Source organism: Bombina bombina, chromosome 3 (genome assembly GCF_027579735.1).
Source record: "Bombina bombina isolate aBomBom1 chromosome 3, aBomBom1.pri, whole genome shotgun sequence".
NCBI classification, from domain to species: Eukaryota; Metazoa; Chordata; class Amphibia; order Anura; family Bombinatoridae; genus Bombina; species Bombina bombina.
The window spans coordinates 248,636,114-248,663,111 of NC_069501.1; the positions used below are offsets into that span (position 1 = coordinate 248,636,114).

The 26,998-nt window shown below is 41.7% G+C and overlaps 1 protein-coding gene across 5 annotated transcripts in view; it reads left to right on the forward strand.

Moving 5' to 3' along the window:
* MYO1C (myosin IC) overlaps positions 1-26,998 on the forward strand; it is a 567,598-nt gene that overhangs the window by 410,429 nt on the left and 130,171 nt on the right. For all 5 annotated transcript variants that reach the window (XM_053706236.1, XM_053706241.1, XM_053706239.1 and 2 more), the window contains one exon: positions 1,525-1,605. In XM_053706236.1, coding sequence (XP_053562211.1) covers positions 1,525-1,605 — 81 coding nt within the window. The remainder of the gene's footprint in view (positions 1-1,524; positions 1,606-26,998) is intronic.

Sequence of the window (26,998 nt, forward strand, 5' to 3'; positions counted from 1 at the left end):
AAAAAAAAAAAAAAAAATCATTATTTTATACATAATCAAAGTGGTGACATAACATTCAAGTACCAGAGTGCTACACTGTCTCTGACACCCTGCTACATATTCACCTATTCCTGCCAGCTAAAGTTCACCTATAGTCCAGAAGACAAATTTGGAGAATGACTGGCTCCAGGATATTTGCTTGGTTGGAACTTCTTGTATCACCAAGTGTAAAGAAATTGGTAGGTATTGTGTATCCTCTGGCTCTATCATGACCTGATATTTAGGTGTGTGTTGGAACTATCCATTATTAGGTGTGTGTTGGAAGCTATCCATTATTAAAGATAGGGCAACAAGCTTGTATGGCCTCCCAAAAGCTGCTTTTGAATAGTACATTCAATGGATAAAAAAATAATTTGTGATTGTATGCATGGAGGGCTAAGCAGCTGCTTTGCAGAAATATTAAGATGTGGTTTCATGATACTTGACCCAGTTGGAAGCCTTAGTGCTAGTAAAATGTGCTCATGGGGGAAAAAAACATGTAACCAGAATATACCACACACAACTTGTCAGTCTTGCTAATATTTTCCTTAGCGACTTCCTGATAACTTGAGCCCCATCCATACTTTGTCTCTGAAGAAAAATATTTGGACAGAATGATGCAACAGTTATTTTGGAATTGATGTTCCATAATTTTAGCATCTAAAGAAAATTTATAAAAGATTAGATGGATAGGAAATAAGTGCGCTGTGGGCAGAAATGACACTGCAAAAGGCTAAAGATAAATTCAGATCATGAAAAACAATAGAATGTCTAGCAATTTAGGACTCTTTCTTAAACGAATGAGAACCTGACCATCGGAATAGAAAACAATCTTCCACTGACATTAGAACTGAACTTGAACCTAAATATTTAATGAATTGATGGAAAGACATTTATCGGTTAAACGTGGAGAAAAACAACATATTTGTCAGAATCTAAAGCTGTGAGCCATAGAACTGCTGTTATAACGAATAAATGAGATTACTTCTAATTAAACCAAATCCTCTGAGCCCCTTGGGTGATTATATCATGGCAGCTAATTAAATTGGTAATGGACATCAGTACGGTACAGTAGAATATTTGATTTTTCTCTAATTGAGGGATGACCATGTCTGGTAAGAGCAATAAATCTTCTGTGGTCCACAGAATTCTGGTTTCTTTGTGCAAGAAAATAAATACCATTCTTCCTTTAATTAGAAATATGTCTCATGCTTTTTGTAGATTTGTTACCCCGAGATCCCTGATTCCACAATACTTCTACCCCAAAAATAAATAAATCCTCAATATCACAAGCCATCACTTGGCTGCCATACACTGATCTAAAGGCTTTTGGGAGCATGGCTTCTACCTGCTTCAGGAAGGCATATGGCTGGATTTCCCTTGAATACCTGATTATGTCACCACTAACTTGAGAGAAACCCCCCCCCCCCCATTGAATTATGAGAAGTTCTGTTGATTTTAAAGTGTGCAATATTATATTTTCTTTTTTTTCCCTTCTGTTTATAGGTCATGTGTGACTCAAGCAATCCTATTATACATCAGTGCTTTAATAGGGCTGAACTGACTGACAAAAAAAGGCCGGAGACGGTGAGACTTTCATACTTAAGATTCACTTTCATAGATTGTATGATGATTTGTGAAATTCTTTGTGAAACAATTATTTAGAAATATTTAAGGCGACATTTTTTGCGCCCACTGAATATGTTTAAATTATTGTGCACCAGAAACCTAGCACGATCCAGCTGAGCAGCTAGCACTGTTGATTGGGTCTCTCTAGCTCCTGAGCAGTACCTTAGCTATGTGTTTGACCCTTTGCAGGGTTTAAACATGTTGCATTGCAGGGTTGATAGCGTTAAAATGCATGCTCTAATGCATTATAGCATGTCATTTCTCCTGTTAAGTGTGGTCAGTCCACGGGTCATCATTACTTCTGGGATATTATCTCCTCCCCTACAGGAAGTGCAAGAGGATTCACCCAGCAGAGCTGCTATATAGCTCCTCCCCTCTACGTCACCTCCAGTCATTCTCTTGCACCCAACGAATAGATAGGATGTGTGAGAGGACTGTGGTGATTTTAATTAGTTTATTACCTTCAATCAAAAGTTTGTTATTTTATAATAGCACCGGAGTGTGTTATTCATTCTCTGGTAGAATTTGAAGAAGAATCTACCTGAGTTTTTTCTATGATTTTAGCCGGAGTAGTTAAGATCATATTGCTGTTTCTCGGCCATCTGAGGAGAGGTAAACTTCAGATCAGGGGACAGCGGGCAGATTAATCTGCAAAGAGGTATGTAGCAGTTTATTATTTTCTGACATGGAATTGATGAGAAAATCCTGCCATACCGTTATAATGTAAACTCAGCCTTAAATGCAGTAGATGTAGCTGGTATCAGGCTGTCATGTATGTATATTTTACACTTCAGTATTCTGGGGAATGGTACTTCACTGGATTTATACTGTATGCATAGACTTAACCTAATTTGCAGGGACTTGCAATAGGTTTTAAATAACAATTAATTTATTGAGGTTAAACGTTTTTTTGCTGGCATGTAAAATCGTTTATTTCTCTGAGGTACTGGGTGAAAAAATGTTTTGGGCACTATTTTTTCCACTTGGCAATAGTTTTGTTTAAATTAAAGCAGTTTACTGATCTCTCTCACTGTTATGTGTGAGGGGGAGGGGCCATTTTTGGCGCTTTTACTACGCATCAAAAAACTCAGTCAGAGGTTCATTTTCTTCCTGCATGATCCGGTTCATCTCTACAGAACTCAGGGATCTCCAAAGCTTTTTTTGAGGGAGGTAATCATTCACAGCAGAGCTGTGAAGATTGTAGTTGACTGTGATAAAAAACGTTTATTTGTGTATTTTTTCTGCTGCCAGGGTTAGTTATCCTTTGCTAATGGGAACAATCCTTTGCTAAAATTGTACATTTCTTACAAAGATTTGATGCTATAACTTATTTATTTTCAACTGTCATAATTTTTTCTGTGCTTCTTATAGGCACAGTTCGTTTTCATATTATTGTAAATTACTTGAAAAGCATTTCCAAGTTGCTAGTTTATTGCTAGTGTGTTAAACATGTCTGATTCAGAGGAAGATACATGTGCTATATGTGCTAATGCCAAAGTGGAGCCCAATAGAAATTTATGTACTAATTGTATTGATGTTACTTTAAATAAAAGTCAATCTGTACAAACTGAACATATTTCACCTAACAACGAGGGGAGAGTTATGCCGACTAACTCGCCTCACGTGTCAGTACCTGCATCTCCCGCTCGGGAGGTGCGTGATATTGTAGCGCCGAGTACATCTGGGCGGCCATTTCAGATCACATTACAGGATATGGCTACTGTTATGACTGAAGTTTTGGCTAAATTACCAGAACTTAGAGGCAAGCGTGATCACTCTGGGGTGAGAACAGAGTGCGCTGATAATATTAGGGCCATGTCAGACACTGCGTCACAGGTGGCAGAACATGAGGACGGAGAACTTCATTCTGTGGGTGACGGTTCTGATCCAAACAGACTGGATTCAGATATTTCAAATTTTAAATTTAAGCTGGAAAACCTCCGTGTATTACTAGGGGAGGTGTTAGCGGCTCTGAATGATTGTAACACAGTTGCAATACCAGAGAAAATGTGTAGGTTGGATAAATATTTTGCGGTACCGGCGAGTACTGATGTTTTTCCTATACCTAAGAGACTTACTGAAATTGTTACTAAGGAGTGGGATAGGCCCGGTGTGCCGTTCTCACCTCCTCCGATATTTAGAAAAATGTTTCCAATAGACGCCACCATACGGGACTTATGGCAAACGGTCCCTAAGGTGGAGGGAGCAGTTTCTACTTTAGCTAAGCGTACCACTATCCCGGTGGAGGATAGCTGTGCTTTTTCAGATCCAATGGATAAAAAATTAGAGGGTTACCTTAAGAAAATGTTTGTTCAACAAGGTTTTATATTGCAACCTCTTGCATGTATTGCGCCTGTCACGGCTGCAGCAGCATTTTGGTTTGAGTCTCTGGAAGAGACACTTGAATCATCTACACTAGATGAGATTACACTCAAACTTAAAGCCCTTAAGTTAGCTAACTCATTTATTTCAGATGCCGTAGTACATTTAACTAAACTTACGGCTAAGAATTCCGGATTTGCCATTCAGGCACGCAGAGCACTGTGGCTAAAATCCTGGTCAGCTGATGTTACTTCTAAATCTAAATTGCTTAATATACCTTTCAAAGGGCAGACCTTATTCGGGCCCGGGTTGAAAGAGATTATCGCTGACATTACAGGAGGTAAAGGCAGTCTAATTTTCGTTCCTTTCGTAATTTCAAAGCAGGAACAGCATCAACTTCCTCTGCACCAAAACAGGAAGGAGCTGTTGCTCGCTACAGACAAGGCTGGAAACCTAACCAGTCCTGGAACAAGGGCAAGCAGGTCAGGAAACCTGCTGCTGCCCCTAAGACAGCATGAATCGAGGGCCCCCGATCCGGGACCGGATCTAGTAGGGGGCAGACTTTCTCTCTTCGCCCAGGCTTGGGCAAGAGATGTTCAGGATCCCTGGGCGTTAGAGATCATATCTCAGGGATACCTTCTGGACTTCAAATCCTCTCCCCCAAGAGGGAGATTTCATCTGTCAAGGTTGTCAACAAACCAAATAAAGAAAGAAGCGTTCCTACGCTGCGTACAAGATCTTTTATTAATGGGAGTGATCCATCCAGTTCCGCGGTCGGAACAAGGACAAGGGTTTTACTCAAATCTGTTTGTAGTTCCCAAAAAAGAGGGAACTTTCAGGCCAATCTTGGATTTAAAGATCCTAAACAAATTCCTAAGAGTTCCATCGTTCAAGATGGAAACTATTCGAACAATTTTGCCCATGATCCAAGAGGGTCAGTACATGACCACAGTGGATTTAAAGGATGCTTACCTTCACATACCGATTCACAGAAATCATTACCGGTATCTAAGGTTTGCCTTTCTAGACAGGCATTACCAGTTTGTAGCTCTTCCATTCGGATTGGCTACGGCTCCAAGAATCTTCACAAAGGTTCTGGGTACTCTTCTGGCGGTACTAAGACCGCGAGGAATTTCGGTAGCTCCGTACCTAGACGACATTCTGATACAAGCTTCAAGCTTTCAAACTGCCAAGTCTCATACAGAGTTAGTACTGGCATTTCTAAGGTCGCATGGATGGAAGGTGAACGAAAAGAAGAGTTCTCTCTTTCCACTCACAAGAGTTCCCTTCTTGGGGACTCTGATAGATTCTGTAGAAATGAAGATTTACCTGACAGAAGACAGGTTAACAAAGCTTCAAAATGCATGCCGTGTCCTTCATTCCATTCAACACCCGTCAGTAGCTCAATGCATGGAGGTGATCGGCTTAATGGTAGCGGCAATGGACATAGTACCTTTTGCACGCCTACATCTCAGACCGCTGCAATTGTGCATGCTAAGTCAGTGGAATGGGGATTACTCAGATTTGTCCCCCACTCTGAATCTGAATCAAGAGACCAGAAATTCTCTTCTATGGTGGCTTTATCGGCCACACCTGTCCAGGGGGATGCCATTCAGCAGGCCAGACTGGACAATTGTAACAACAGACGCCAGCCTACTAGGTTGGGGCGCTGTCTGGACTTCTCTGAAGGCTCAGGGACTATGGAATCAGGAGGAGAGTCTCCTTCCAATAAACATTCTGGAATTGAGAGCAGTTCTCAATGCCCTTCTGGCTTGGCCCCAGTTAACAACTCGGGGGTTCATCAGGTTTCAGTCGGACAACATCACGACTGTAGCTTACATCAACCATCAGGGAGGGACAAGAAGCTCCCTAGCAATGATGGAAGTATCAAAGATAATTCGCTGGGCAGAGTCTCACTCTTGCCACCTGTCTGCAATCCACATCCCAGGAGTGGAGAACTGGGAGGCGGATTTCTTAAGTCGTCAGACTTTTCATCCGGGGGAGTGGGAACTTCATCCGGAGGTCTTTGCCCAGATACTTCGACGTTGGGGCAAACCAGAGATGGATCTCATGGCGTCTCGTCAGAACGCCAAGCTTCCTCGCTACGGGTCCAGATCCAGGGATCCGGGAGCGGTTCTGATAGATGCTTTGACAGCACCTTGGACCTTCGGGATGGCTTATGTGTTTCCACCCTTCCCGATGCTTCCTCGATTGATTGCCAGAATCAAACAGGAGAGAGCATCAGTGATTCTAATAGCACCTGCATGGCCACGCAGGACTTGGTATGCAGATCTAGTGGACATGTCATCCTGTCCGCCTTGGTCTCTACCTCTGAAACAGGACCTTCTGATCCAGGGTCCATTCAAACATCAAAATCTAACTTCTCTGAAGCTGACTGCTTGGAAATTGAACGCTTGATTTTATCAAAACGTGGTTTTTCTGAGCCAGTTATTGATACCTTAATACAGGCTAGGAAGCCTGTTACCAGAAGGATTTACCATAAAATATGGCGTAAATACTTATTTCTCCAACATAGGTGTGTCCGGTCCACGGCGTCATCCTTACTTGTGGGATATTCTCTTCCCCAACAGGAAATGGCAAAGAGCCCAGCAAAGCTGGTCACATGATCCCTCCTAGGCTCCGCCTTCCCCAGTCATTCTCTTTGCCGTTGTACAGGCAACATCTCCACGGAGATGGCTTAGAGTTTTTTGGTGTTTAAATGTAGTTTTTATTCTTCAATCAAGAGTTTGTTATTTTAAAATAGTGCTGGTATGTACTATTTACTCTGAAACAGAAAAGAGATGAAGATTTCTGTTTGTAAGAGGAAAATGATTTTAGCAACCGTTACTAAAATCGATGGCTGTTTCCACACAGGACTGTTGAGAGGAATTAACTTCATTTGGGGGAAACAGTGAGCAGACTTTGGCTGCTTGAGGTATGACACATTTCTAACAAGACTTGGTAATGCTGGAAGCTGTCATTTTCCCTATGGGATCCGGTAAGCCATTTTTATTAAATAAGAATAAAGGGCTTCACAAGGGCTTTAAAGACTGGCAGACATTTTTCTGGGCTAAAACGATTGATTTATAAGCATTTTTAATACTTCATAGCTTTGAGGAGTTATTTTATTCTTGGGAATTATGTAAAATAACCGGCAGGCACTGTATTGGACACCTTTTTCACTGGGGGCCTTCTCTAATCATAGGCAGAGCCTCATTTTCGCGCCTCTATTGCGCAGTTGTTTTTGGGAAGCAAGGCATGCAGATACATGTGTGAGGAGCTCAGATACATAGAAAAAGCTTACTGAAGGCGTCATTTGGTATCGTATTCCCCTTTGGGCTTGGTTGGGTCTCAGCAAAGCAGATACCAGGGACTGTATAGGGGTTAAATATAAAAACGGCTCCGGTTCCGTTATTTTAAGAGTTAAAGCTTTCAAATTTGGTGTGCAATACTTTTAAGGCTTTAAGACACTGTGGTGAAATTTTGGTGAATTTTGAACAATTCCTTCATACTTTTTCACATTTTCAGTAATAAAGTGTGTTCAGTTTAAAATTTAAAGTGACAGTAACGGTTTTATTCTAAAACGTTTTTTGTACTTTGTTATCAAGTTTATGCCTGTTTAACATGTCTGAACTATCAGATAGACTATGTTCTGTATGTGGGGAAGCCAAGGTTCCTTCTCATTTAAATAGATGTGATTTATGTGACACAAAATTTAGAGAAAATGATGCCCAAGATGATTCCTCAAGTGAGGGGAGTAAGCATGGTATTGCATCATCCCCTCCTTCGTCTACGCCAGTCTTGCCCACACAGGAGGCCCCTAGTACATCTAGTGCGCCAATACTCCTTACTATGCAACAATTAACGGCTGTAATGGATAATTCTATCAAAAACATTTTAGCCAAAATGCCCACTTATCAGCGAAAGCGCGACTGCTCTGTTTTAGAAAATACTGAAGAGCATGAGGACGCTGATGATAATAGTTCTGAAATGCCCCTACACCAGTCTGAGGGGGCCAGGGAGGTTTTGTCTGAGGGAGAAATTTCAGATTCAGGGAAAATTTCTCAACAAGCGGAACCTGATGTGATTACATTTAAATTTAAATTGGAACATCTCCGCGCTCTGATTGAGGTGTTATCTACTCTGGATGATTGTGAGAATTTGGTCATTCCAGAGAAATTATGTAAGATGGACAAGTTCCTAGAGGTCCCGGGGCCCCCCGAAGCTTTTCCTATACCCAAGCGGGTGGCGGACATTGTAAACAAAGAATGGGAAAGGCCCGGCATACCTTTTGTCCCTCCCCCTATATTTAAGAAATTGTTTCCTATGGTCGACCCCAGAAAGGACTTATGGCAGACAGTCCCCAAGGTCGAGGGGGCGGTTTCTACTCTAAACAAACGCACTACTATCCCTATAGAAGATAGTTGTGCTTTCAAAGATCCTATGGATAAAAAATTAGAGGGTTTGCTTAAAAAGATGTTTGTTCAGCAAGGTTACCTTCTACAACCAATTTCATGCATTGTTCCTGTCACTACAGCAGCGTGTTTCTGGTTCGATGAACTAGAAAAGTCGCTCAATAAAGATTCTTCTTATGAGGAGATTATGGACAGAATTCATGCTCTCAAATTGGCTAACTCTTTTACTTTAGACGCCACTTTGCAATTGGCTAGATTAGCGGCGAAAAATTCAGGGTTTGCTATTGTGGCGCGCAGAGCGCTTTGGCTAAAATCTTGGTCAGCGGATGCGTCTTCCAAGAACAAATTGCTTAACATACCTTTCAAGGGGAAAACGCTGTTTGGCCCTGACTTGAAAGAGATTATTTCTGATATCACTGGGGGTAAGGGCCACGCCCTTCCTCAGGATAGGTCTTTCAAGGCTAAAAATAAACCAAATTTTCGTCCCTTTCGCAGAAACGGACCAGCCCCAAGTGCTACATCCTCTAAGCAAGAGGGTAATACTTCTCAAACCAAGCCAGCCTGGAGGCCAATGCAAGGCTGGAACAAAGGTAAGCAGGCCAAGAAACCTGCCACTGCTACCAAGACAGCATGAGATGTTGGCCCCTGATCCGGGACCGGATCTGGTGGAGGGCAGACTTTCTCTCTTCGCTCAGGCTTGGGCAAGAGATGTTCTGGATCCTTGGGCGCTAGAAATAGTCTCCCAAGGTTATCTTCTGGAATTCAAGGAGCTTCCCCCAAGGGGGAGGTTCCACAGGTCTCAATTGTCTTCAGACCACATAAAAAGACAGGCATTCTTACATTGTGTAGAAGACCTGTTAAAAATGGGAGTGATTCATCCTGTTCCATTAGGAGAACAAGGGATGGGATTCTACTCCAATCTGTTCATAGTTCCCAAAAAAGAGGGAACATTCAGACCAATCTTAGATCTCAAGATCCTAAAAAAGTTTCTCAAGGTTCCATCGTTCAAAATGGAAACCATTCGGACAATTCTTCCTTCCATCCAGGAAGGTCAATTCATGACCATGGTGGATCTAAAGGATGCGTATCTACATATTCCTATCCACAAGGAACATCATCGGTTCCTAAGGTTCGCCTTTCTGGACAAGCATTACCAGTTTGTGGCACTTCCATTCGGATTAGCCACTGCTCCAAGAATTTTCACAAAGGTACTAGGGTCCCTTCTAGCGGTGCTACGACCAAGGGGCATTGCAGTAGTACCTTACTTGGACGACATACTGATTCAAGCGTCGTCCCTACCACAAGCAAAGGCTCATACGGACATTGTCCTGGCCTTTCTCAGATCTCACGGGTGGAAAGTGAACGTAGAAAAAAGTTCTCTATCTCCGTCAACAAGAGTTCCCTTCTTGGGAACAATAATAGACTCCTTAGAAATGAGGATTTTTCTGACAGAGGCCAGAAAATCAAAACTTCTAAGCTCTTGTCAAGTACTTCATTCTGTTCTTCTTCCTTCCATAGCGCAGTGCATGGAAGTAATAGGTTTGATGGTCGCGGCAATGGACATAGTTCCTTTTGCGCGAATTCATCTGAGACCATTACAACTGTGCATGCTCAGTCAGTGGAATGGGGATTATACAGACTTGTCTCCGACGATACAAGTAGATCAGAGGACCAGAGATTCACTCCGTTGGTGGCTGACCCTGGACAACCTGTCACAGGGGATGAGCTTCCGCAGACCAGAGTGGGTCATTGTCACGACCGACGCCAGTCTGGTAGGCTGGGGCGCGGTCTGGGAACCCCTGAAAGCTCAGGGTCTTTGGTCTCGGGAAGAATCTCTTCTCCCGATAAATATTCTGGAACTGAGAGCGATATTCAATGCTCTCAAGGCTTGGCCTCAGCTAGCAAAGGCCAATTTCATACGGTTTCAATCAGACAACATGACGACTGTTGTGTATATCAACCATCAGGGGGGAACAAGGAGTTCCCTGGCGATGGAAGAAGTGACCAAAATCATTCAATGGGCGGAGACTCACTCCTGCCACTTGTCTGCAATCCACATCCCAGGCGTGGAAAATTGGGAAGCGGATTTTCTGAGTCGTCAGACATTTCATCCGGGGGAGTGGGAACTCCATCCGGAAATCTTTGCCCAAATAACTCAATTGTGGGGCATTCCAGACATGGATCTGATGGCCTCTCGTCAGAACTTCAAGGTTCCTTGCTACGGGTCCAGATCCAGGGATCCCAAGGCGACTCTAGTAGATGCACTAGTAGCACCTTGGACCTTCAACCTAGCTTATGTATTCCCACCGTTTCCTCTCATCCCCAGGCTGGTAGCCAGGATCAATCAGGAGAGGGCATCGGTGATCTTGATAGCTCCTGCGTGGCCACGCAGGACTTGGTATGCAGACCTGGTGAATATGTCATCGGCTCCACCATGGAAGCTACCTTTGAGACAGGACCTTCTTGTTCAAGGTCCGTTCGAACATCCGAATCTGGTTTCACTCCAACTGACTGCTTGGAGATTGAACGCTTGATTTTATCAAAGCGAGGGTTCTCAGATTCTGTCATTGATACTCTTGTTCAGGCCAGAAAGCCTGTAACTAGAAAAATCTACCACAAAATATGGAAAAAATATATCTGTTGGTGTGAATCTAAAGGATTACCATGGAACAAGATAAAAATTCCTAAGATTCTATCCTTTCTTCAAGAAGGTTTGGAGAAAGGATTATCTGCAAGTTCGTTGAAGGGACAGATTTCTGCTTTATCTGTTTTACTTCACAAAAAGCTGGCGGCTGTGCCAGATGTTCAGGCTTTTGTTCAGGCTCTGGTTAGAATCAAGCCTGTTTACAAACCTTTGACTCCTCCTTGGAGTCTCAATCTAGTTCTTTCAGTTCTTCAGGGGGTTCCGTTTGAACCCCTACATTCCGTTGATATCAAGTTATTATCTTGGAAAGTTTTGTTTTTGGTTGCAATTTCTTCGGCTAGAAGAGTTTCAGAGTTATCTGCTCTGCAGTGTTCTCCTCCTTATCTTGTGTTCCATGCAGATAAGGTGGTTTTGCGTACTAAACCTGGTTTTCTTCCGAAAGTTGTTTCTAACAAAAACATTAACCAGGAGATAGTCGTGCCTTCTTTGTGTCCGAATCCAGTTTCAAAGAAGGAACGTTTGTTGCACAATTTGGATGTAGTTCGTGCTCTAAAATTCTATTTAGATGCTACAAAGGATTTCAGACAAACATCTTCCTTGTTTGTTGTTTATTCTGGTAAAAGGAGAGGTCAAAAAGCAACTTCTACCTCTCTATCTTTTTGGCTTAAAAGCATCATCAGATTGGCTTATGAGACTGCCGGACGGCAGCCTCCTGAAAGAATCACAGCTCATTCCACTAGGGCCGTGGCTTCCACATGGGCCTTTAAGAACGAGGCTTCTGGTGATCAGATATGTAAGGCAGCGACTTGGTCTTCACTGCACACTTTTACCAAATTTTACAAATTTGATACTTTTGCTTCTTCTGAGGCTATTTTTGGGAGAAAGGTTTTGCAAACCGTGGTGCCTTCCATCTAGGTGACCTGATTTGCTCCCTCCCATCATCCGTGTCCTAAAGCTTTGGTATTGGTTCCCACAAGTAAGGATGACGCCGTGGACCGGACACACCTATGTTGGAGAAAACAGAATTTATGTTTACCTGATAAATTACTTTCTCCAACGGTGTGTCCGGTCCACGGCCCGCCCTGTTTTTTTTTTAATCAGGTCTGATGATTTATTTTCTTTAACTACAGTCACCACGGTATCATATGATTTCTCCTATGCAAATATTCCTCCTTTACGTCGGTCGAATGACTGGGGAAGGCGGAGCCTAGGAGGGATCATGTGACCAGCTTTGCTGGGCTCTTTGCCATTTCCTGTTGGGGAAGAGAATATCCCACAAGTAAGGATGACGCCGTGGACCGGACACACCGTTGGAGAAAGTAATTTATCAGGTAAACATAAATTCTGTTATTGGTGCGAATCCAAGAGTTACTCATGGAGTAAGGTTAGGATTCCAAGGATATTGTCTTTTCTACAAGAAGGTTTAGAAAAGGGGTTATCCGCTAGTTCTTTAAAGGGACAGATTTCAGCTCTGTCCATTCTTTTACACAAACGTCTGTCAGAAGTTCCGGACGTTCAAGCTTTTTGTCAGGCTTTAGCTAGGATCAAGCCTGTGTTTAAAACTGTTGCTCCGCCATGGAGTTTGAACTTAGTTCTTAATGTTTTACAGGGTGTTCCGTTTGAACCCCTTCATTCCATTGATATCAAGTTGTTATCTTGGAAAGTTCTGTTTTTAATGGCTATTTCCTCGGCTCGAAGAGTTTCTGAGTTATCTGCCTTACATTGTGATTCTCCTTATCTGATTTTTCATTCAGACAAGGTAGTTCTGCGTACTAAACCTGGGTTCCTACCTAAGGTGGTCACTAACAGGAATATCAATCAAGAGATTGTTGTTCCATCTTTGTGTCCTAATCCTTCCTCGAAGAAGGAACGTCTGCTACACAATCTAGATGTAGTCCGTGCCCTGAAATTTTATCTACAGGCAACTAAGGATTTTCGTCAAACGTCTTCCCTGTTTGTCGTTTATTCTGGTCAGAGGAGAGGTCAAAAAGCTTCGGCTACCTCTCTCTCTTTTTGGCTTCGTAGCATAATACGATTAGCCTATGAGACTGCTGGACAGCAGCCTCCTGAAAGAATTACAGCTCATTCTACTAGAGCTGTGGCTTCCACTTGGGCCTTTAAGAATGAGGCTTCTGTTGAACAGATTTGCAAGGCTGCAACTTGGTCTTCTCTTCATACTTTTTCCAAATTTTACAAATTTGACACTTTTGCTTCTTCGGAGGCTGTTTTTGGGAGAAAGGTTCTTCAGGCAGTGGTTCCCTCCGTATAAAGAGCCTGCCTGTCCCTCCCGTCATCCGTGTACTTTTGCTTTGGTATTGGTATCCCAGAAGTAATGATGACCCGTGGACTGACCACACTTAACAGGAGAAAACAAAATTTATGCTTACCTGATAAATTCATTTCTCCTGTAGTGTGGTCAGTCCACGGCCCGCCCTGTTTTTTATGGCAGGCTAAAAAATTTTTTGGATTATACTCCAGTCACCACTACACCCTTGGGCTTCTCCTTTCTCGTTGGTCCTTTGGTCGAATGACTGGAGGTGACGTAGAGGGGAGGAGCTATATAGCAGCTCTGCTGGGTGAATCCTCTTGCACTTCCTGTAGGGGAGGAGATAATATCCCAGAAGTAATGATGACCCGTGGACTGACCACACTACAGGAGAAATGAATTTATCAGGTAAGCATAAATTTTGTTTTTTCCACTATAATATCCCTTTAATTAAAATTGATATTTGATGAGCAGTGTCTCTCACACAGCTAAATTCTGCTGCATTGTAAGCATGTACCAGCTACACACATCGAGAAATACTCTGGAGGAAAATGTTGTGGTATTTGATAGCAAAAATTGTTGTTGTGAGTTAAAGGGATATTCGGATAGAGCAGGCAATTTTAAGCAACTTTCTAATTTACTCCTTTTATCAAATTTTCCTCTTTCTTTTGCTATCTTTATTTAAAAAGCAGGATAGTAAAGCTTAGGAGCTGGCCCATTTTTGGTTCAGAACCTAGATTAAGTTTGCTTATTGGTGGCTAAATGTAACCACCAATAAGCAAGCACTATCCAGGGTGCTGAACCTAAAATGGGCTGGCTCCTAAGCTTTACATTCCTGTTTTTAAAATAAAGATAGCAAGAGAACGAAGAAAAATTAATAGGAGTAAATTAGAAAGTTGCTTAAAATTGCATTTTCTATCTAAAAATTAACAATAAAAAGGCATCAAAATGTAAGGAAATAATTTAACAAAAATATTTTTCTGCAAGGTGTGTACAAATGGCTGTGCTGAGATACAAGTGCAGCTTGTAAATATCCATCCCAGCAGCATGGATGTTGGTGATTCATACATAGATATGGTGGGGGGGGTGTTGCAGTGTTCCTATATAGAGCATTTTTTTTTTGTGTGTTGCTTTCTATTTTTAATAAAAATGTAGCTGCCTCTTTGCAGTGCTATTTTGAATGGGTAAAAGTGTTCCTACATATAGGCAGTTTCAGTTTTGATTATAAAGCATTGTTATAATGCTCAGCATTGTTTCAGCTGTTCAAGTTGATTTTTTGTTTATTTTCATAAAGGTGGGGAAATTCCGAGAGCCATTACTCCTAGGAGTTCCACTTCTGGCCACTGAGTGGAGGCAAAGATTCCCAAAACTCCAAGAGCACTTAGAAACCCTCCCACCTCACTTGTAAACTAGTCTTATCTTAGCCTCCGCATGAGGAAGGTGAAGAATTGAGGTTCTCTAGATGTTCTTCTGGGAGACGGGTTCTCAGAACGATTTGAGTTCTATTTTCACCTCAAAAAGCTGCTATTTTGGACAGAGGGACGTTTTTGGAGTATTGGGTAGTGGTACAATTACACCCAATGGGGGAGATAGTTACAAGCCTACCTCAGGTGTCTTGGGGACTGGTCCCTTAGCCACCTCCTGTTGGTGTCTCATATTGTACTGTCCTTTTATCTTTGTTACCTATGGACAGCGCTGCGGAATCTGTTGGCGCTTTATAAATAAAGAATAATAATAATAATAATAAAATACTCCACACTCTCAGATCCTCTGCTGTCACGCATACAGCGATGGATTGGCTATCAACTGGAAGCACTCTTTTTCTGCAGATGGTAAGCCTAGTAGAGTGAGTGAGTGCGTGTCAGGTAAGTGATATGTTTAATACATTTTGACATTCGCATACAGGCTGTTAGAAGGTACATATAGCCAGGGGACTATTAATGCAGGCATTTATTTCTTATATGTCCTGTATTGGAATCTTTGTGGGCTACAGGGATCTAGGTTTTTTTGTTGAATATACCTTATATTGTGCACGTTGGGATTTTTTAGCATGTCAGCGTTTTTAACAAGCTTAGGTGTTTTTTAGCGCATTTAGGTTTCTGCGTGTGGTGGTCTCACTTAGCCTTTTTAGAGTGCTATGTCTTTATGTGCGCATGCCTACTATTTTTTTTTTATTCGTGCACACAGGCATCTTTAGTTTAAACTAATTAGATGATGGTTAATATACTCTGGTTTGTTAGAGCATTTTGGCTTTCTAGCGCTATAGGTTTTGTGTACACGCGTTGGCTCTTGGTTTGTGGAGGGGGTAGGATTTTCATTACTTGAAAGAGCTGCTATATTTTTTGTTTCTGTTTACTGAGAGATTCTTTGCACATGTATTTGCCCATTTTACATTTTCTTGTTTAAATCCCTGATTGTCAGTATGCCTGTCACATTGATCTTTTTACTTTCTGTGGTTTATGATCTGTTTGTTCTTCATGATAGAGCATACTGGAACTGTGCCCACTTTTTTAAATGTTAATTTCTCTTAAGTGTATCCAGTCCACGGATCATCCATTACTTGTGGGATATTCTCCTTCCCAACAGGAAGTTGCAAGAGGATCACCCACAGCAGAGCTGCCATATCCAGTCATTCTCTTGCAACTCTCAACTAAGATGGAGGTCGTAAGAGGACTGTGGTGTTTTATACTTAGTTTATTTCTTCAATCAAAAGTTTATTTTTAAATGGTACCGGAGTGTACTGTTTATCTCAGGCAGTATTTAGAAGAAGAATCTGCCTGCGTTTTCTATGATCTTAGCAGAAGTAACTAAGATCCTTTGCTGTTCTCACATATTCTAAGGAGTGAGGTAACTTCAGAGGGGGAATAGCGTGCAGGTTTTCCTGTAATAAGGTATGTGCAGTTAAAATATTTTTCTAGGGATGGAATTTGCTAGAAAATGCTGCTGATACCGAAGTAATGTAAGTAAAGCCTTAAATGCAGTGATAGCGACTGGTATCAGGCTTATTAATAGAGATACATACTCTTATAAAAGTGTATTTTAAAACGTTTGCTGGCATGTTTAATCGTTTTTTACATATGTTTGGTGATAAAACTTATTGGGGCCTAGTTTTTTCCACATGGCTGGCTTGAATTTTGCCTAGAAACAGTTCCCTGAGGCTTCCCACTGTTGTAATATGAGTGGGAGGGGCCTATTTTGGCGTTTTTTTGCACAGCAAAAATTACAGACACAGACATCCAGCTTCTTCCTGCATGATCCAGGACTTCTCTGAAGGGCTCAAAAGGCTTCAAAAGTCGTATTGAGGGAGGTAAAAAGCCACAGTAGAGCTGTGACAGTTGTGACTGTTTAAAAAACGTTTTTGTCATTTGTTATTCTGTTTTTGGTATTAAGGGGTTAATCATCCATTTGCAAGTGGGTGCAATGCTCTGCTAACTTATTACATACACTGTAAAAATTTCGTTAGTGTAACTGCATTTTTTCACTGTTATTTCAAAATTTGGGAAAATTTGTGTTTCTTAAAGGCGCAGTAACGTTTTTTATATTGCTTGTAAACTTGTTTTAAAGTGTTTTCCAAGCTTGCTAGTCTTATTGCTAGTCTGTTTAAACATGTCTGACACAGAGGAACCTACTTGTTCATTATGTTTGAAAGCCATGGTGGAGCCCCATAGGAGAATGTGTACTAAATGTATTGATTTCACCTTAAACAGTAAAGATCAGTCTTTATCTATAAAAGAATTATCACCAGAGGGTTCTGTCGAGGGGGAAGTTATGCCGACTAACTCTCCCCACGTGTCAGACCCTTCGCCTCCCACTCAGGGGACGCACGCTAATATGGCGCCAATTACATCAGGGACGCCCATAGCGATTACCTTGGTTAGGAGAGATACAGAGCGCGCAAATGCTGTTAGAGCCATGTATGATACTGCGTCACAGTATGCAGAACATGAGAACGGAGAGCTTCAGTCTGTGGGTGACATCTCTGACTTGGGGAAACCTGATTCAGAGATTTCTAATTTTAAATTTAAGCTTGAGAACCTCCGTGTATTGCTTGGGGAGGTATTAGCTGCTCTGAATGACTGTAACACAGTTGCAATTCCAGAGAAATTGTGTAGGCTGGATAGATGCTATGTGGTGCCGGTGTGTACTGACGTTTTTCCTATACCTAAAAGGCTTACAGAAATTATTAGCAAGGAGTGGGATAGACCCGGTGTGCCCTTTTCCCCACCTCCTATATTTAGAAAAATGTTTCCAATAGACGCCACTACACGGGACTTATGGCAGACGGTCCCTAAGGTGGAGGGAGCAGTTTCTACTTTAGCAAAGCGTACCACTATCCCGGTTGAGGACAGTTGTGCTTTTTCAGATCCAATGGATAAAAAATTAGAGGGTTACCTTAAGAAAATGTTTATTCAACAAGGTTTTATTTTACAGCCCCTTGCATGCATTGCGCCTGTCACTGCTGCGGCGGCATTCTGGTTTGAGGCCCTGGAAGAGGCCATCCAGACAGCTCCATTGAATGAAATTATTGACAAGCTTAGAACGCTTAAGCTAGCTAACTCATTTGTTTCTGATGCAATTGTTCATTTGACTAAACTAACGGCTAAGAATTCCGGATTCGCCATCCAGGCCCGTAGGGCGCTATGGCTTAAATCCTGGTCAGCTGACGTGACTTCAAAGTCTAAATTACTCAACATTCCTTTCAAGGGGCAGACCTTATTCGGGCCTGGCTTGAAGGAAATTATTGCTGACATTACTGGAGGCAAGGATCATACCCTTCCTCAGGACAGTGCCAAATCAAAGGCCAAACAGTCTAATTTTCGTGCCATTCAAAATTTCAAGGCAGGAGCAGCATCAACTTCCTCCGCTTCAAAACAAGAAGGAACTGTTGCTTATTCCAGACAGGCCTGGAAACCTAACCAGTCCTGGAACAAGGGCAAGCAGGCCAGAAAGCCTGCTGCTGCCCCAAGACAGCATGAAGGAACGGCCCCCTATCCGGAAACGGATCTAGTGGGGGGGCAGACTTCTCTCTTCGCCCAGGCGTGGGCAAGAGATGTTCAGGATCCCTGGGCGTTGGAGATCATATCTCAGGGATATCTTCTGGACTTCAAAGCTTCTCCTCCACAAGGGAGATTTCATCTTTCAAGGTTATCAGCAAACCAGATAAAGAAAGAGGCATTCCTAAGCTGTGTGCAAGACCTCCTAGTAATGGGAGTGATCCATCCAGTTCCGCGGACGGAACAAGGACAGGGATTTTATTCAAATCTGTTTGTGGTTCCCAAGAAAGAGGGAACCTTCAGACCAATCTTGGATCTAAAGATCTTAAACAAATTCCTCAGAGTTCCATCATTCAAAATGGAAACTATTCGGACCATCCTACCCATGATCCAAGAGGGTCAGTACATGACCACAGTGGACTTAAAGGATGCCTACCTTCACATACCGATTCACAAAGATCATCATCGGTTCCTAAGGTTTGCCTTTCTAGACAGGCATTACCAATTTGTAGCTCTTCCCTTCGGGTTGGCCACTGCCCCGAGAATTTTTACAAAGGTTCTGGGCTCACTTCTGGCGGTTCTAAGACCGCGAGGCATAGCGGTGGCTCCGTATCTAGACGACATCCTGATACAGGCGTCAAGCTTTCAAATTGCCAAGTCTCATACAGAGATAGTTCTGGCATTTCTGAGGTCGCATGGGTGGAAAGTGAACGTGGAAAAGAGTTCTCTATCACCACTCACAAGAGTCTCCTTCCTAGGGACTCTTATAGATTCTGTAGAGATGAAAATTTACCTGACGGAGTCCAGGTTATCAAAACTTCTAAATGCTTGCCGTGTCCTTCATTCCATTCCACGCCCGTCAGTGGCTCAGTGCATGGAAGTAATCGGCTTAATTGTAGCGGCAATGGACATAGTGCCATTTGCGCGCCTGCATCTCAGACCACTGCAATTATGCATGCTAAGTCAGTGGAATGGGGATTACTCAGATTTGTCCCCTCTACTAAATCTGGATCAAGAGACCAGAGATTCTCTTCTCTGGTGGCTTTCTCGGGTCCATCTGTCCAAGGGTATGACCTTTCGCAGGCCAGATTGGACGATTGTAACAACAGATGCCAGCCTTCTTGGTTGGGGCGCAGTCTGGAACTCCCTGAAGGCTCAGGGATCGTGGACTCAGGAGGAGAAACTCCTCCCAATAAATATTCTGGAGTTAAGAGCAATATTCAATGCTCTTCTAGCTTGGCCTCAGTTAGCAGCACTGAGGTTCATCAGATTTCAGTCGGACAACATCACGACTGTGGCTTACATCAACCATCAAGGGGGAACCAGGAGTTCCCTAGCGATGTTAGAAGTCTCAAAGATAATTCGCTGGGCAGAGTCTCACTCTTGCCACCTGTCAGCGATCCACATCCCAGGCGTAGAGAACTGGGAGGCAGATTTTCTAAGTCGTCAGACTTTTCATCCGGGGGAGTGGGAACTCCATCCGGAGGTGTTTGCTCAACTGGTCCATCGTTGGGGCAAACCAGAACTGGATCTCATGGCGTCTTGCCAGAACACCAAGCTTCCTTGTTACGGATCCAGGTCCAGGGACCCGGGAGCAACGCTGATATATGCTCTAGCAGCTCCTTGGTTCTTCAACCTGGCCTATGTGTTTCCACCGTTTCCTCTGCTCCCTCGACTGACTGCCAAAATCAAACAGGAGAGAGCATCGGTGATTCTGATAGCGCCTGCGTCGCCACGCAGGACCTGGTATGCAGACCTAGTGGACATGTCATCTCTTCCACCATGGACTCTGCCTCTGAGGCAGGACCTTCTAATACAAGGTCCTTTCAATCATCCAAATCTAATTTCTCTGAGACTGACTGCATGGAGATTGAACGCTTGATTCTATCAAGGCGTGGCTTCTCCGAGTCAGTCATTGATACCTTAATACAGGCTCGGAAGCCTGTCACCAGGAAAATCTACCATAAGATATGGCGTAAATATCTTTATTGGTGTGAATCCAAGAGTTACTCATGGAGTAAGGTTAGGATTCCTAGGATATTGTCCTTTCTCCAAGAGGGTTTGGACAAAGGCTTATCAGCCAGTTCTTTAAAAGGACAGATCTCTGCTCTGTCCTTTTGCACAAGCGTCTGGCAGAAGTTCCAGACGTCCAGGCATTTTGTCAGGCTTTGGTTAGGATTAAGCCTGTGTTTAAAACTGTTGCTCCCCCGTGGAGCTTAAACTTGGTTCTTAAAGTTCTTCAGGGAGTTCCGTTTGAACCCCTTCATTCCATTGATATTAAACTTTTATCTTGGAAAGTTCTGTTTTTGATGGCTATTTCCTCGGCTCGAAGAGTCTCTGAGTTATCTGCCTTACATTGTGATTCTCCTTATCTGATTTTTCATTCAGACAAGGTAGTTCTGCGTACCAAACCTGGGAATATCAATCAAGAGTTTGTTGTTCCATCATTGTGTCCTAATCCTTCTTCAAAGAAGGAACGTCTTTTGCATAATCTGGACGTAGTCCGTGCCTTGAAGTTTTACTTACAGGCTACTAAAGATTTTCGTCAAACATCTGCCCTGTTTGTCGTTTACTCTGGACAGAGGAGAGGTCAAAAAGCTTTGACAACCTCTCTCTCCTTTTGGCTTCGGAGCATAATACGATTAGCCTATGAGACTGCTGGACAACAGTCCCCTGAAAGGATTACAGCTCATTCTACTAGAGCTGTGGCTTCCACCTGGGCCTTTAAAAATGAGGCCTCTGTTGAACAGATTTGCAAGGCTGCGACTTGGTCTTCGCTTCACACCTTTTCAAAATTTTACAAATTTGACACTTTTGCTTCTTCGGAGGCTGTTTTTGGAGAAAGGTTCTACAGGCAGTGGTTCCTTCCGTTTAAGTTCCTGCCTTGTCCCTCCCATCATCCGTGTACTTTAGCTTTGGTATTGGTATCCCACAAGTAATGGATGATCCGTGGACTGGATACACTTAACAAGAGAAAACATAATTTATGCTTACCTGATAAATTTATTTCTCTTGTAGTGTATCCAGTCCACGGCCCGCCCTGTCCTTTTAAGGCAGGTCTAAATTTTAATTAAACTACAGTCACCACTGCACCCTATGGTTTCTCCTTTCTCGTCTTGTTTCGGTCGAATGACTGGATATGGCAGTGAGGGGAGGAGCTATATAGCAGCTCTGCTGTGGGTGATCCTCTTGCAACTTCCTGTTGGGAAGGAGAATATCCCACAAGTAATGGATGATCCGTGGACTGTATACACTACAAGAGAAATAAATGTATCAGGTAAGCATAAATTATGTTTCCATAGAAGCTAAATCCGCTGAACACTTTCCTACTAATTCTAAGGTGTTTTTTTTTTTGCAAGCTTATTCCAGTAACCCGCCAGCTCTTGCAGTTCTTGTATGGATCATTTTATGTTTTCTAATAAGACCAATACTGATCTTGCTTCTAAGGGTATCTATCCTCCCTCTGTCTGTTCCATATAGGGGAGTCCTTCAGATTTTGGTCCAGGATTTAAAGATTTTGTAGGCTCAGATGTTGGCGGCTATGCCTCCTCCAAGTAAGTCCAAAAGGTTTGTTTTGCTTTGTCCTATCTATATTTTAAATATAATTTGATCTGTTAAGCTTAATGTTCCAGATTCTGTTTCCTCAGAATTGTTTTCTGAGGGTGAGATTTTAAGATGAGCAGAAATCCGTTTCTGATCAGGATACAAATTCATCTTCATTTATGTTCAAACTTGAGCATCTTCGTTTTCTCTTGAAAAGTCTCATGTACTTTTAGATCCTAAAATTCCTGAGAAAAAGTCTGTTAAGCAATTGGACTTGATTTTCAAACCTGCTGCTAAATCCCCTTTAATCCAGCTTTAAAATTAAAAAATGTGTTATTTACCTGCTGCTAACCTAGAGCTTTAGTAAGCTATTCCTAAGGTGTATCGTGCTATTTCTACTTTGGCTAAGCTACTATTCCCCTTGAGGATAATAATTCTTTCAAGGTCCCTATGGTTAGCTAGTTGGTCTTTTCATAGAAAGGCTTTTCAGCAAGCAGGTTTTCTCTTTACACCAGCGATTAGTATCGCTTGTGTTGCTGCAGCTTCTACTCTTTGGTGTGACAGTTTATCTGAGCACTTTTTATATCAATCGGTTGGTGATGAGTTTCAGACTCATTTGAAACTTTTAAGATCAACTTATGCTTTAATTTGTGATGCTATTATCGTTATTAAGATTAATGCTAAGATTAGCAGTTCTGACTATAGAAGGGCCTTGTGGTTGAAATCATGGTCAGCCGACATGGTATGGATGCTATTATTTCTACTCTGACTGGAGGTAAAGGAGCTTTTCTTCCTCGGGACAAAAAGTCTAAGGGAAAGAATAGGACTTTTTGTTTTTGTTGCTTTTGTCAATCTAGGAACCAAAAGTTTTCCTCTTAAAAGCAGGGCTCTTACAGATTTTCCTGGAAGACGGATTCAAATTGGAACAAGGCTAAGCAGTCTAAGAAGCCTACTTCCTCTTCAAAGTCAGCATGGCCCTGATTCAGATCTTCTGGTAGGGGGCATATTGTGTCTTTTTTTAGGGAGTTTGGTTTGTCTGTTCAGGATCCCTGGGTTCTAAATATAGTCTCTCAGGGATACAGAATAGGTTTTAAATTGAGGCCTCCATGGGGAAGGTTTATTCTGTCTCATGTTCTGAAGACATCTTGGATCTGAGGCAATTGTCCAAGTTTTGGAACAAGGCCAGGGGTTTTATTCTAATCTCTTCATTGTTTAAGAAGGAGGGAACTTACAGGCCAGTTCTACAGACTTTTAACAGGTTCCACAGGGTTCCTTCTTTCAAGATAGAAACCCATCAGATTATCCTTCCTTTTGTTCTACAGAGGCAATTTATGTCTGCAATACATTTTAAAGGATGCTTATCTTCATATTTCTGTTCACAGGGTTCATCATAAGTTTCTTAGATTTGCATTGCTGGACAAACCTTTTTATTTTGTTCCTCTTCCGTTTTGGTCTGGCTACTGCTCCTAAAATTTTTACAAAGGTGCTGGGTGCTCTTACCTGTGATAGCTCAGGATATTTCTGTGGTTCCTTGTCTGGATGATATCTTGGTACTGGCTACATACTTTAGCAGTATCTCGTACCAACAAACTCTTGTTTTTTTGTTTTTTTCCAAAAGCATGGTTGGAGAATTTTCAAAATAGTTATTTCTCCTCTTACCAGGGTTACATTCCTAGGTGCCATTATAGATTTAATCTCTGAGACTATCCTTGACAGATCAAAGGAGATTGCAATTGCTCACTGCTTGTTCAAATCTTCACTCAGTTCTTTTTCCCTCAGTACCTATTTGCATGGAGGTGTTAGGTTTAATGATAGCAGCACCGGATGCTATTTAATTCGCCCTGTTTGACATGAGACCTTTGCCAGTGGTGCATGGATCATACTCTGCTCTCTAAGAAAATCCTTCTGGATTTCAGAGCAAGATAATCCCTTTACTGGTGGATAATCAGTCAATTGCTCTAGGGGCATCTTTTCTTTGTCGAAACTGGACTGTTATTACAACAGACCAAGTCTTTCGGTTGGGGTGCAGTTGGGGGGTCTCAGAGCATAGAGAGTTTTGTCTCCTCAGAAAGTGGGGTTACCTATAAATTTTCTGGAGCTCCGTCCCATATTTAGGGTTCTTCAGAGCTGGCCTCTTCTGAAAAGAAAGATGTGGCTTACATCAATTATCAAGGTGAACTTGCAATTCCTTGGCGATGAGGAAGGTCTCCTGAATTTTGACTTGAGCAGAGAACAATCTTTTTTCAATCTCTATGTAGTCCAAATTCCAGCTGTGACCAATTGGAAAGCAGATTTTCTAAATCGACAATCCCGTTCTTCTCTCAGCTGGAGGTTTTCAATCTGATGGTAGATTGATGGGGTCTTCCAGAGATAGATCTGATGGTTTCTTGGCTAAACAACAAGATTCCCAGATATTTTGCTAGGTCCAGTGATCCTCAGGCAGAGTTTGTTGATGCTCTAGTAGCTCCTTGGTTGTTTTGTTTTGCTTTCATCTTTCATCCTCTTGTTCTGTTAACAAAAATGATAATAGGCAAAACACAAAGAGTTATTTAAAATGTGTAAATTTAAATATATACAAAATAAAATAGAATAATACTTTTACCACCGGTGGTATCACAATAAAAACTGGTAAATTCTTATAAGAGTACGAAAAAGGAAATATTCTTTCTCACAACGCTAAAATAAAGGTGGAGAAGTGTATCAGACCTGGAGCAAATTCAAATATTGAATGTGAAAGTTTTTCTTATTCTATCCAGCAAAAAAAAAGAAACTATGTATAAAATTTTTTACATATTATAATATGAAGTTCCATTTGGCGTCATGTGTAACAGTGTAGTCTGTTGATACCAATTGCCCAGTAGCCACTTATAATATTACTTACTCATTACCTACTATTTTGTAGTTTGTGTGTCTTTCTGCATCTGTAATAACCCCTATCTTTCAGGACAGACTTTAAACGGCAAATGCGTGGCCGTATTCTCACCACCTCCTGGCTTGCCTTGGCTTCCTCTGAGTATAATCCTCCGGCGTTCGTGTATCACTCACATGTGTTTCTCCTCTTTCTGAGTGATATGCTGTGGATGTAGCTACGTTCTGTGGGAGTGGTTCATTTCTTCAGGCTAGGGATCACTTGTTAGTGTTAACATCCGTTAAGATTAAAATCAATCTAGAGAGCGCTCTCAATGAAGAAAAATAGTATTCCCGAATCTCTTAACAATCTCACATCTACGCGTTTCAGCTGTAATCCAGCCTTTATCAAAAATGATAGCCAGTATCAAGCAGGGATTATCATCAGTAATTTGGATTGTTCCAACTTGGCCCCGCAGAACTTGGTTTGCCGATCTGGTGCAGATATTAGTTGTCCTCTGTGGTCTTTTTTTCATCAGAATCTCAATTTTCTCAACTAGTTTTAAGACAGAGAGGTTTTTCTGATTATGTCATTGAGACACTGATTCAAGATTTATTAAAAGGTTTGGAAGACTTCTATTTCTTGGTGTGTGAAATAGGGTTCTTCAATTTCTTCAGGATGGTTTGGATAAGGTTTTTTTCTGTCAGTTCTTTAAAGGCCCATATTTTCGTCTCTTTCGGTCTTGTTTCACAAGAAGATTGCTTAGCTTCCCGACATTCAGAGATTTGTTCACGCTTTTAGTCAGGATCAAGCCAGTGATTAAACCAATTTATTTCATGTAATTGACAAGAGTCCATGAGCTAGTGACGTATGGGATATACAATCCTACCAGGAGGGGCAAAGTTTTACAAACTTTGCCTCCTATGGAGATGGTGAAGTAAGTTTGTGCTTGATTTTTATGATTTCTTCTGTGTTAAGAGCTTCTAAGCATTCTGAAGCCCAATTTCTCTCAGAGTACAGTGTTTGTCAGAGGGATGTGAAGAGAGTATCGCCTATTTGATTTTATATATTTATTTTCAAGGGTTCTCTGTTATCGCTCATAGGGATTCAACTCCTACCTCCCTTTTCAGATTGATGATATACTCTTATATACCATTACCTCTGCTGATAGCTTTCAGTACTGGTTTGGCTATCTGCTATATGTGGATGGGTGTCTTTCGGTAAGTATGTATCATTATTTAAGATATTAATTTCCCTTTCCAGTCCAGCAGTTTCGTTATGGGAATCAGGTTTTAGGAAGTTTGTCTTACCTGGGGTATAGTCTTTTTTTCAATTTGACTTGTTTTTTTGCAAAAACTTGCTGGCAAATTAGGCTCGCAAGGGTGCAAAATGCTGTTATTTATTGAGTCTTTTTTGGGCACGAATGTGCATCTGTCATGACGCGAGTTCGTAATTTCCTAAGTGTATCTGTTGTAAGCTAGTGGAGATTATATCTCCAGCTGTAGTATGTAACAGTTGTCATAAGTTTTTGCATGCCGAAAAAGTTTCTGTTAGTGCTAGTACAGTATCTGTTGTTCCTTAAACATCTAAAGTACATGATACCCCTGTTGATATGAAAACTTATATTGCTGAAGCGATACAGAAGGCTATGGCTGCTATACAGCCTTCAAATAAGGGTAAAAGATCTTTTAAAACTTCTGATAATACTGATGAAATTTGTAATGACCGGCATCATACTGATATATCCTCCTCTGATGAGGATCTCTCTGACTCAGAAGATCCTACTTCAGACATTGACACTGATAAATCATCTTATCTTTTTAAGATTGAGTATATTCGTTCTTTGTTAAAAGAAAAGTTAATAACTTTGGATATTGAGGAGTCTGGTCCTCTTGATAATAAATCCAGTAAACGTTTAAATTCGATCTATAAACCTCCTGTGACTACTCTTGAGGTTTTTCTGTTCCTGATGCTATTTCTGATGAGATTGCTAAGGAATAGTCTAAGCCTGGTTCTTCTTTTGTTCCTTCTTCAAGGTTTAAAAAGTTGTATCCTTTGCCAGTGGCTCAATTAGAGTTTTGGGAAAAAGTCCTTAAGGTTGATCGGGCTATTTCTACTCTTGCTAAACGTACTACTATTCCTATGGAAGATAGTACTTCTTTTCAAGATCCTTTAGATAGGAAGATTGAATCTTATCTAAGGAAAGCTTATTTGCATTTTGGCTATATGCTCAGACCTGCCATTTCTATGGCTGATGTGCTAAGCTATCCAACCAAAAAGTTGAAGCAGCCGCAACAACGGGAAAAAGACTCTGATTTG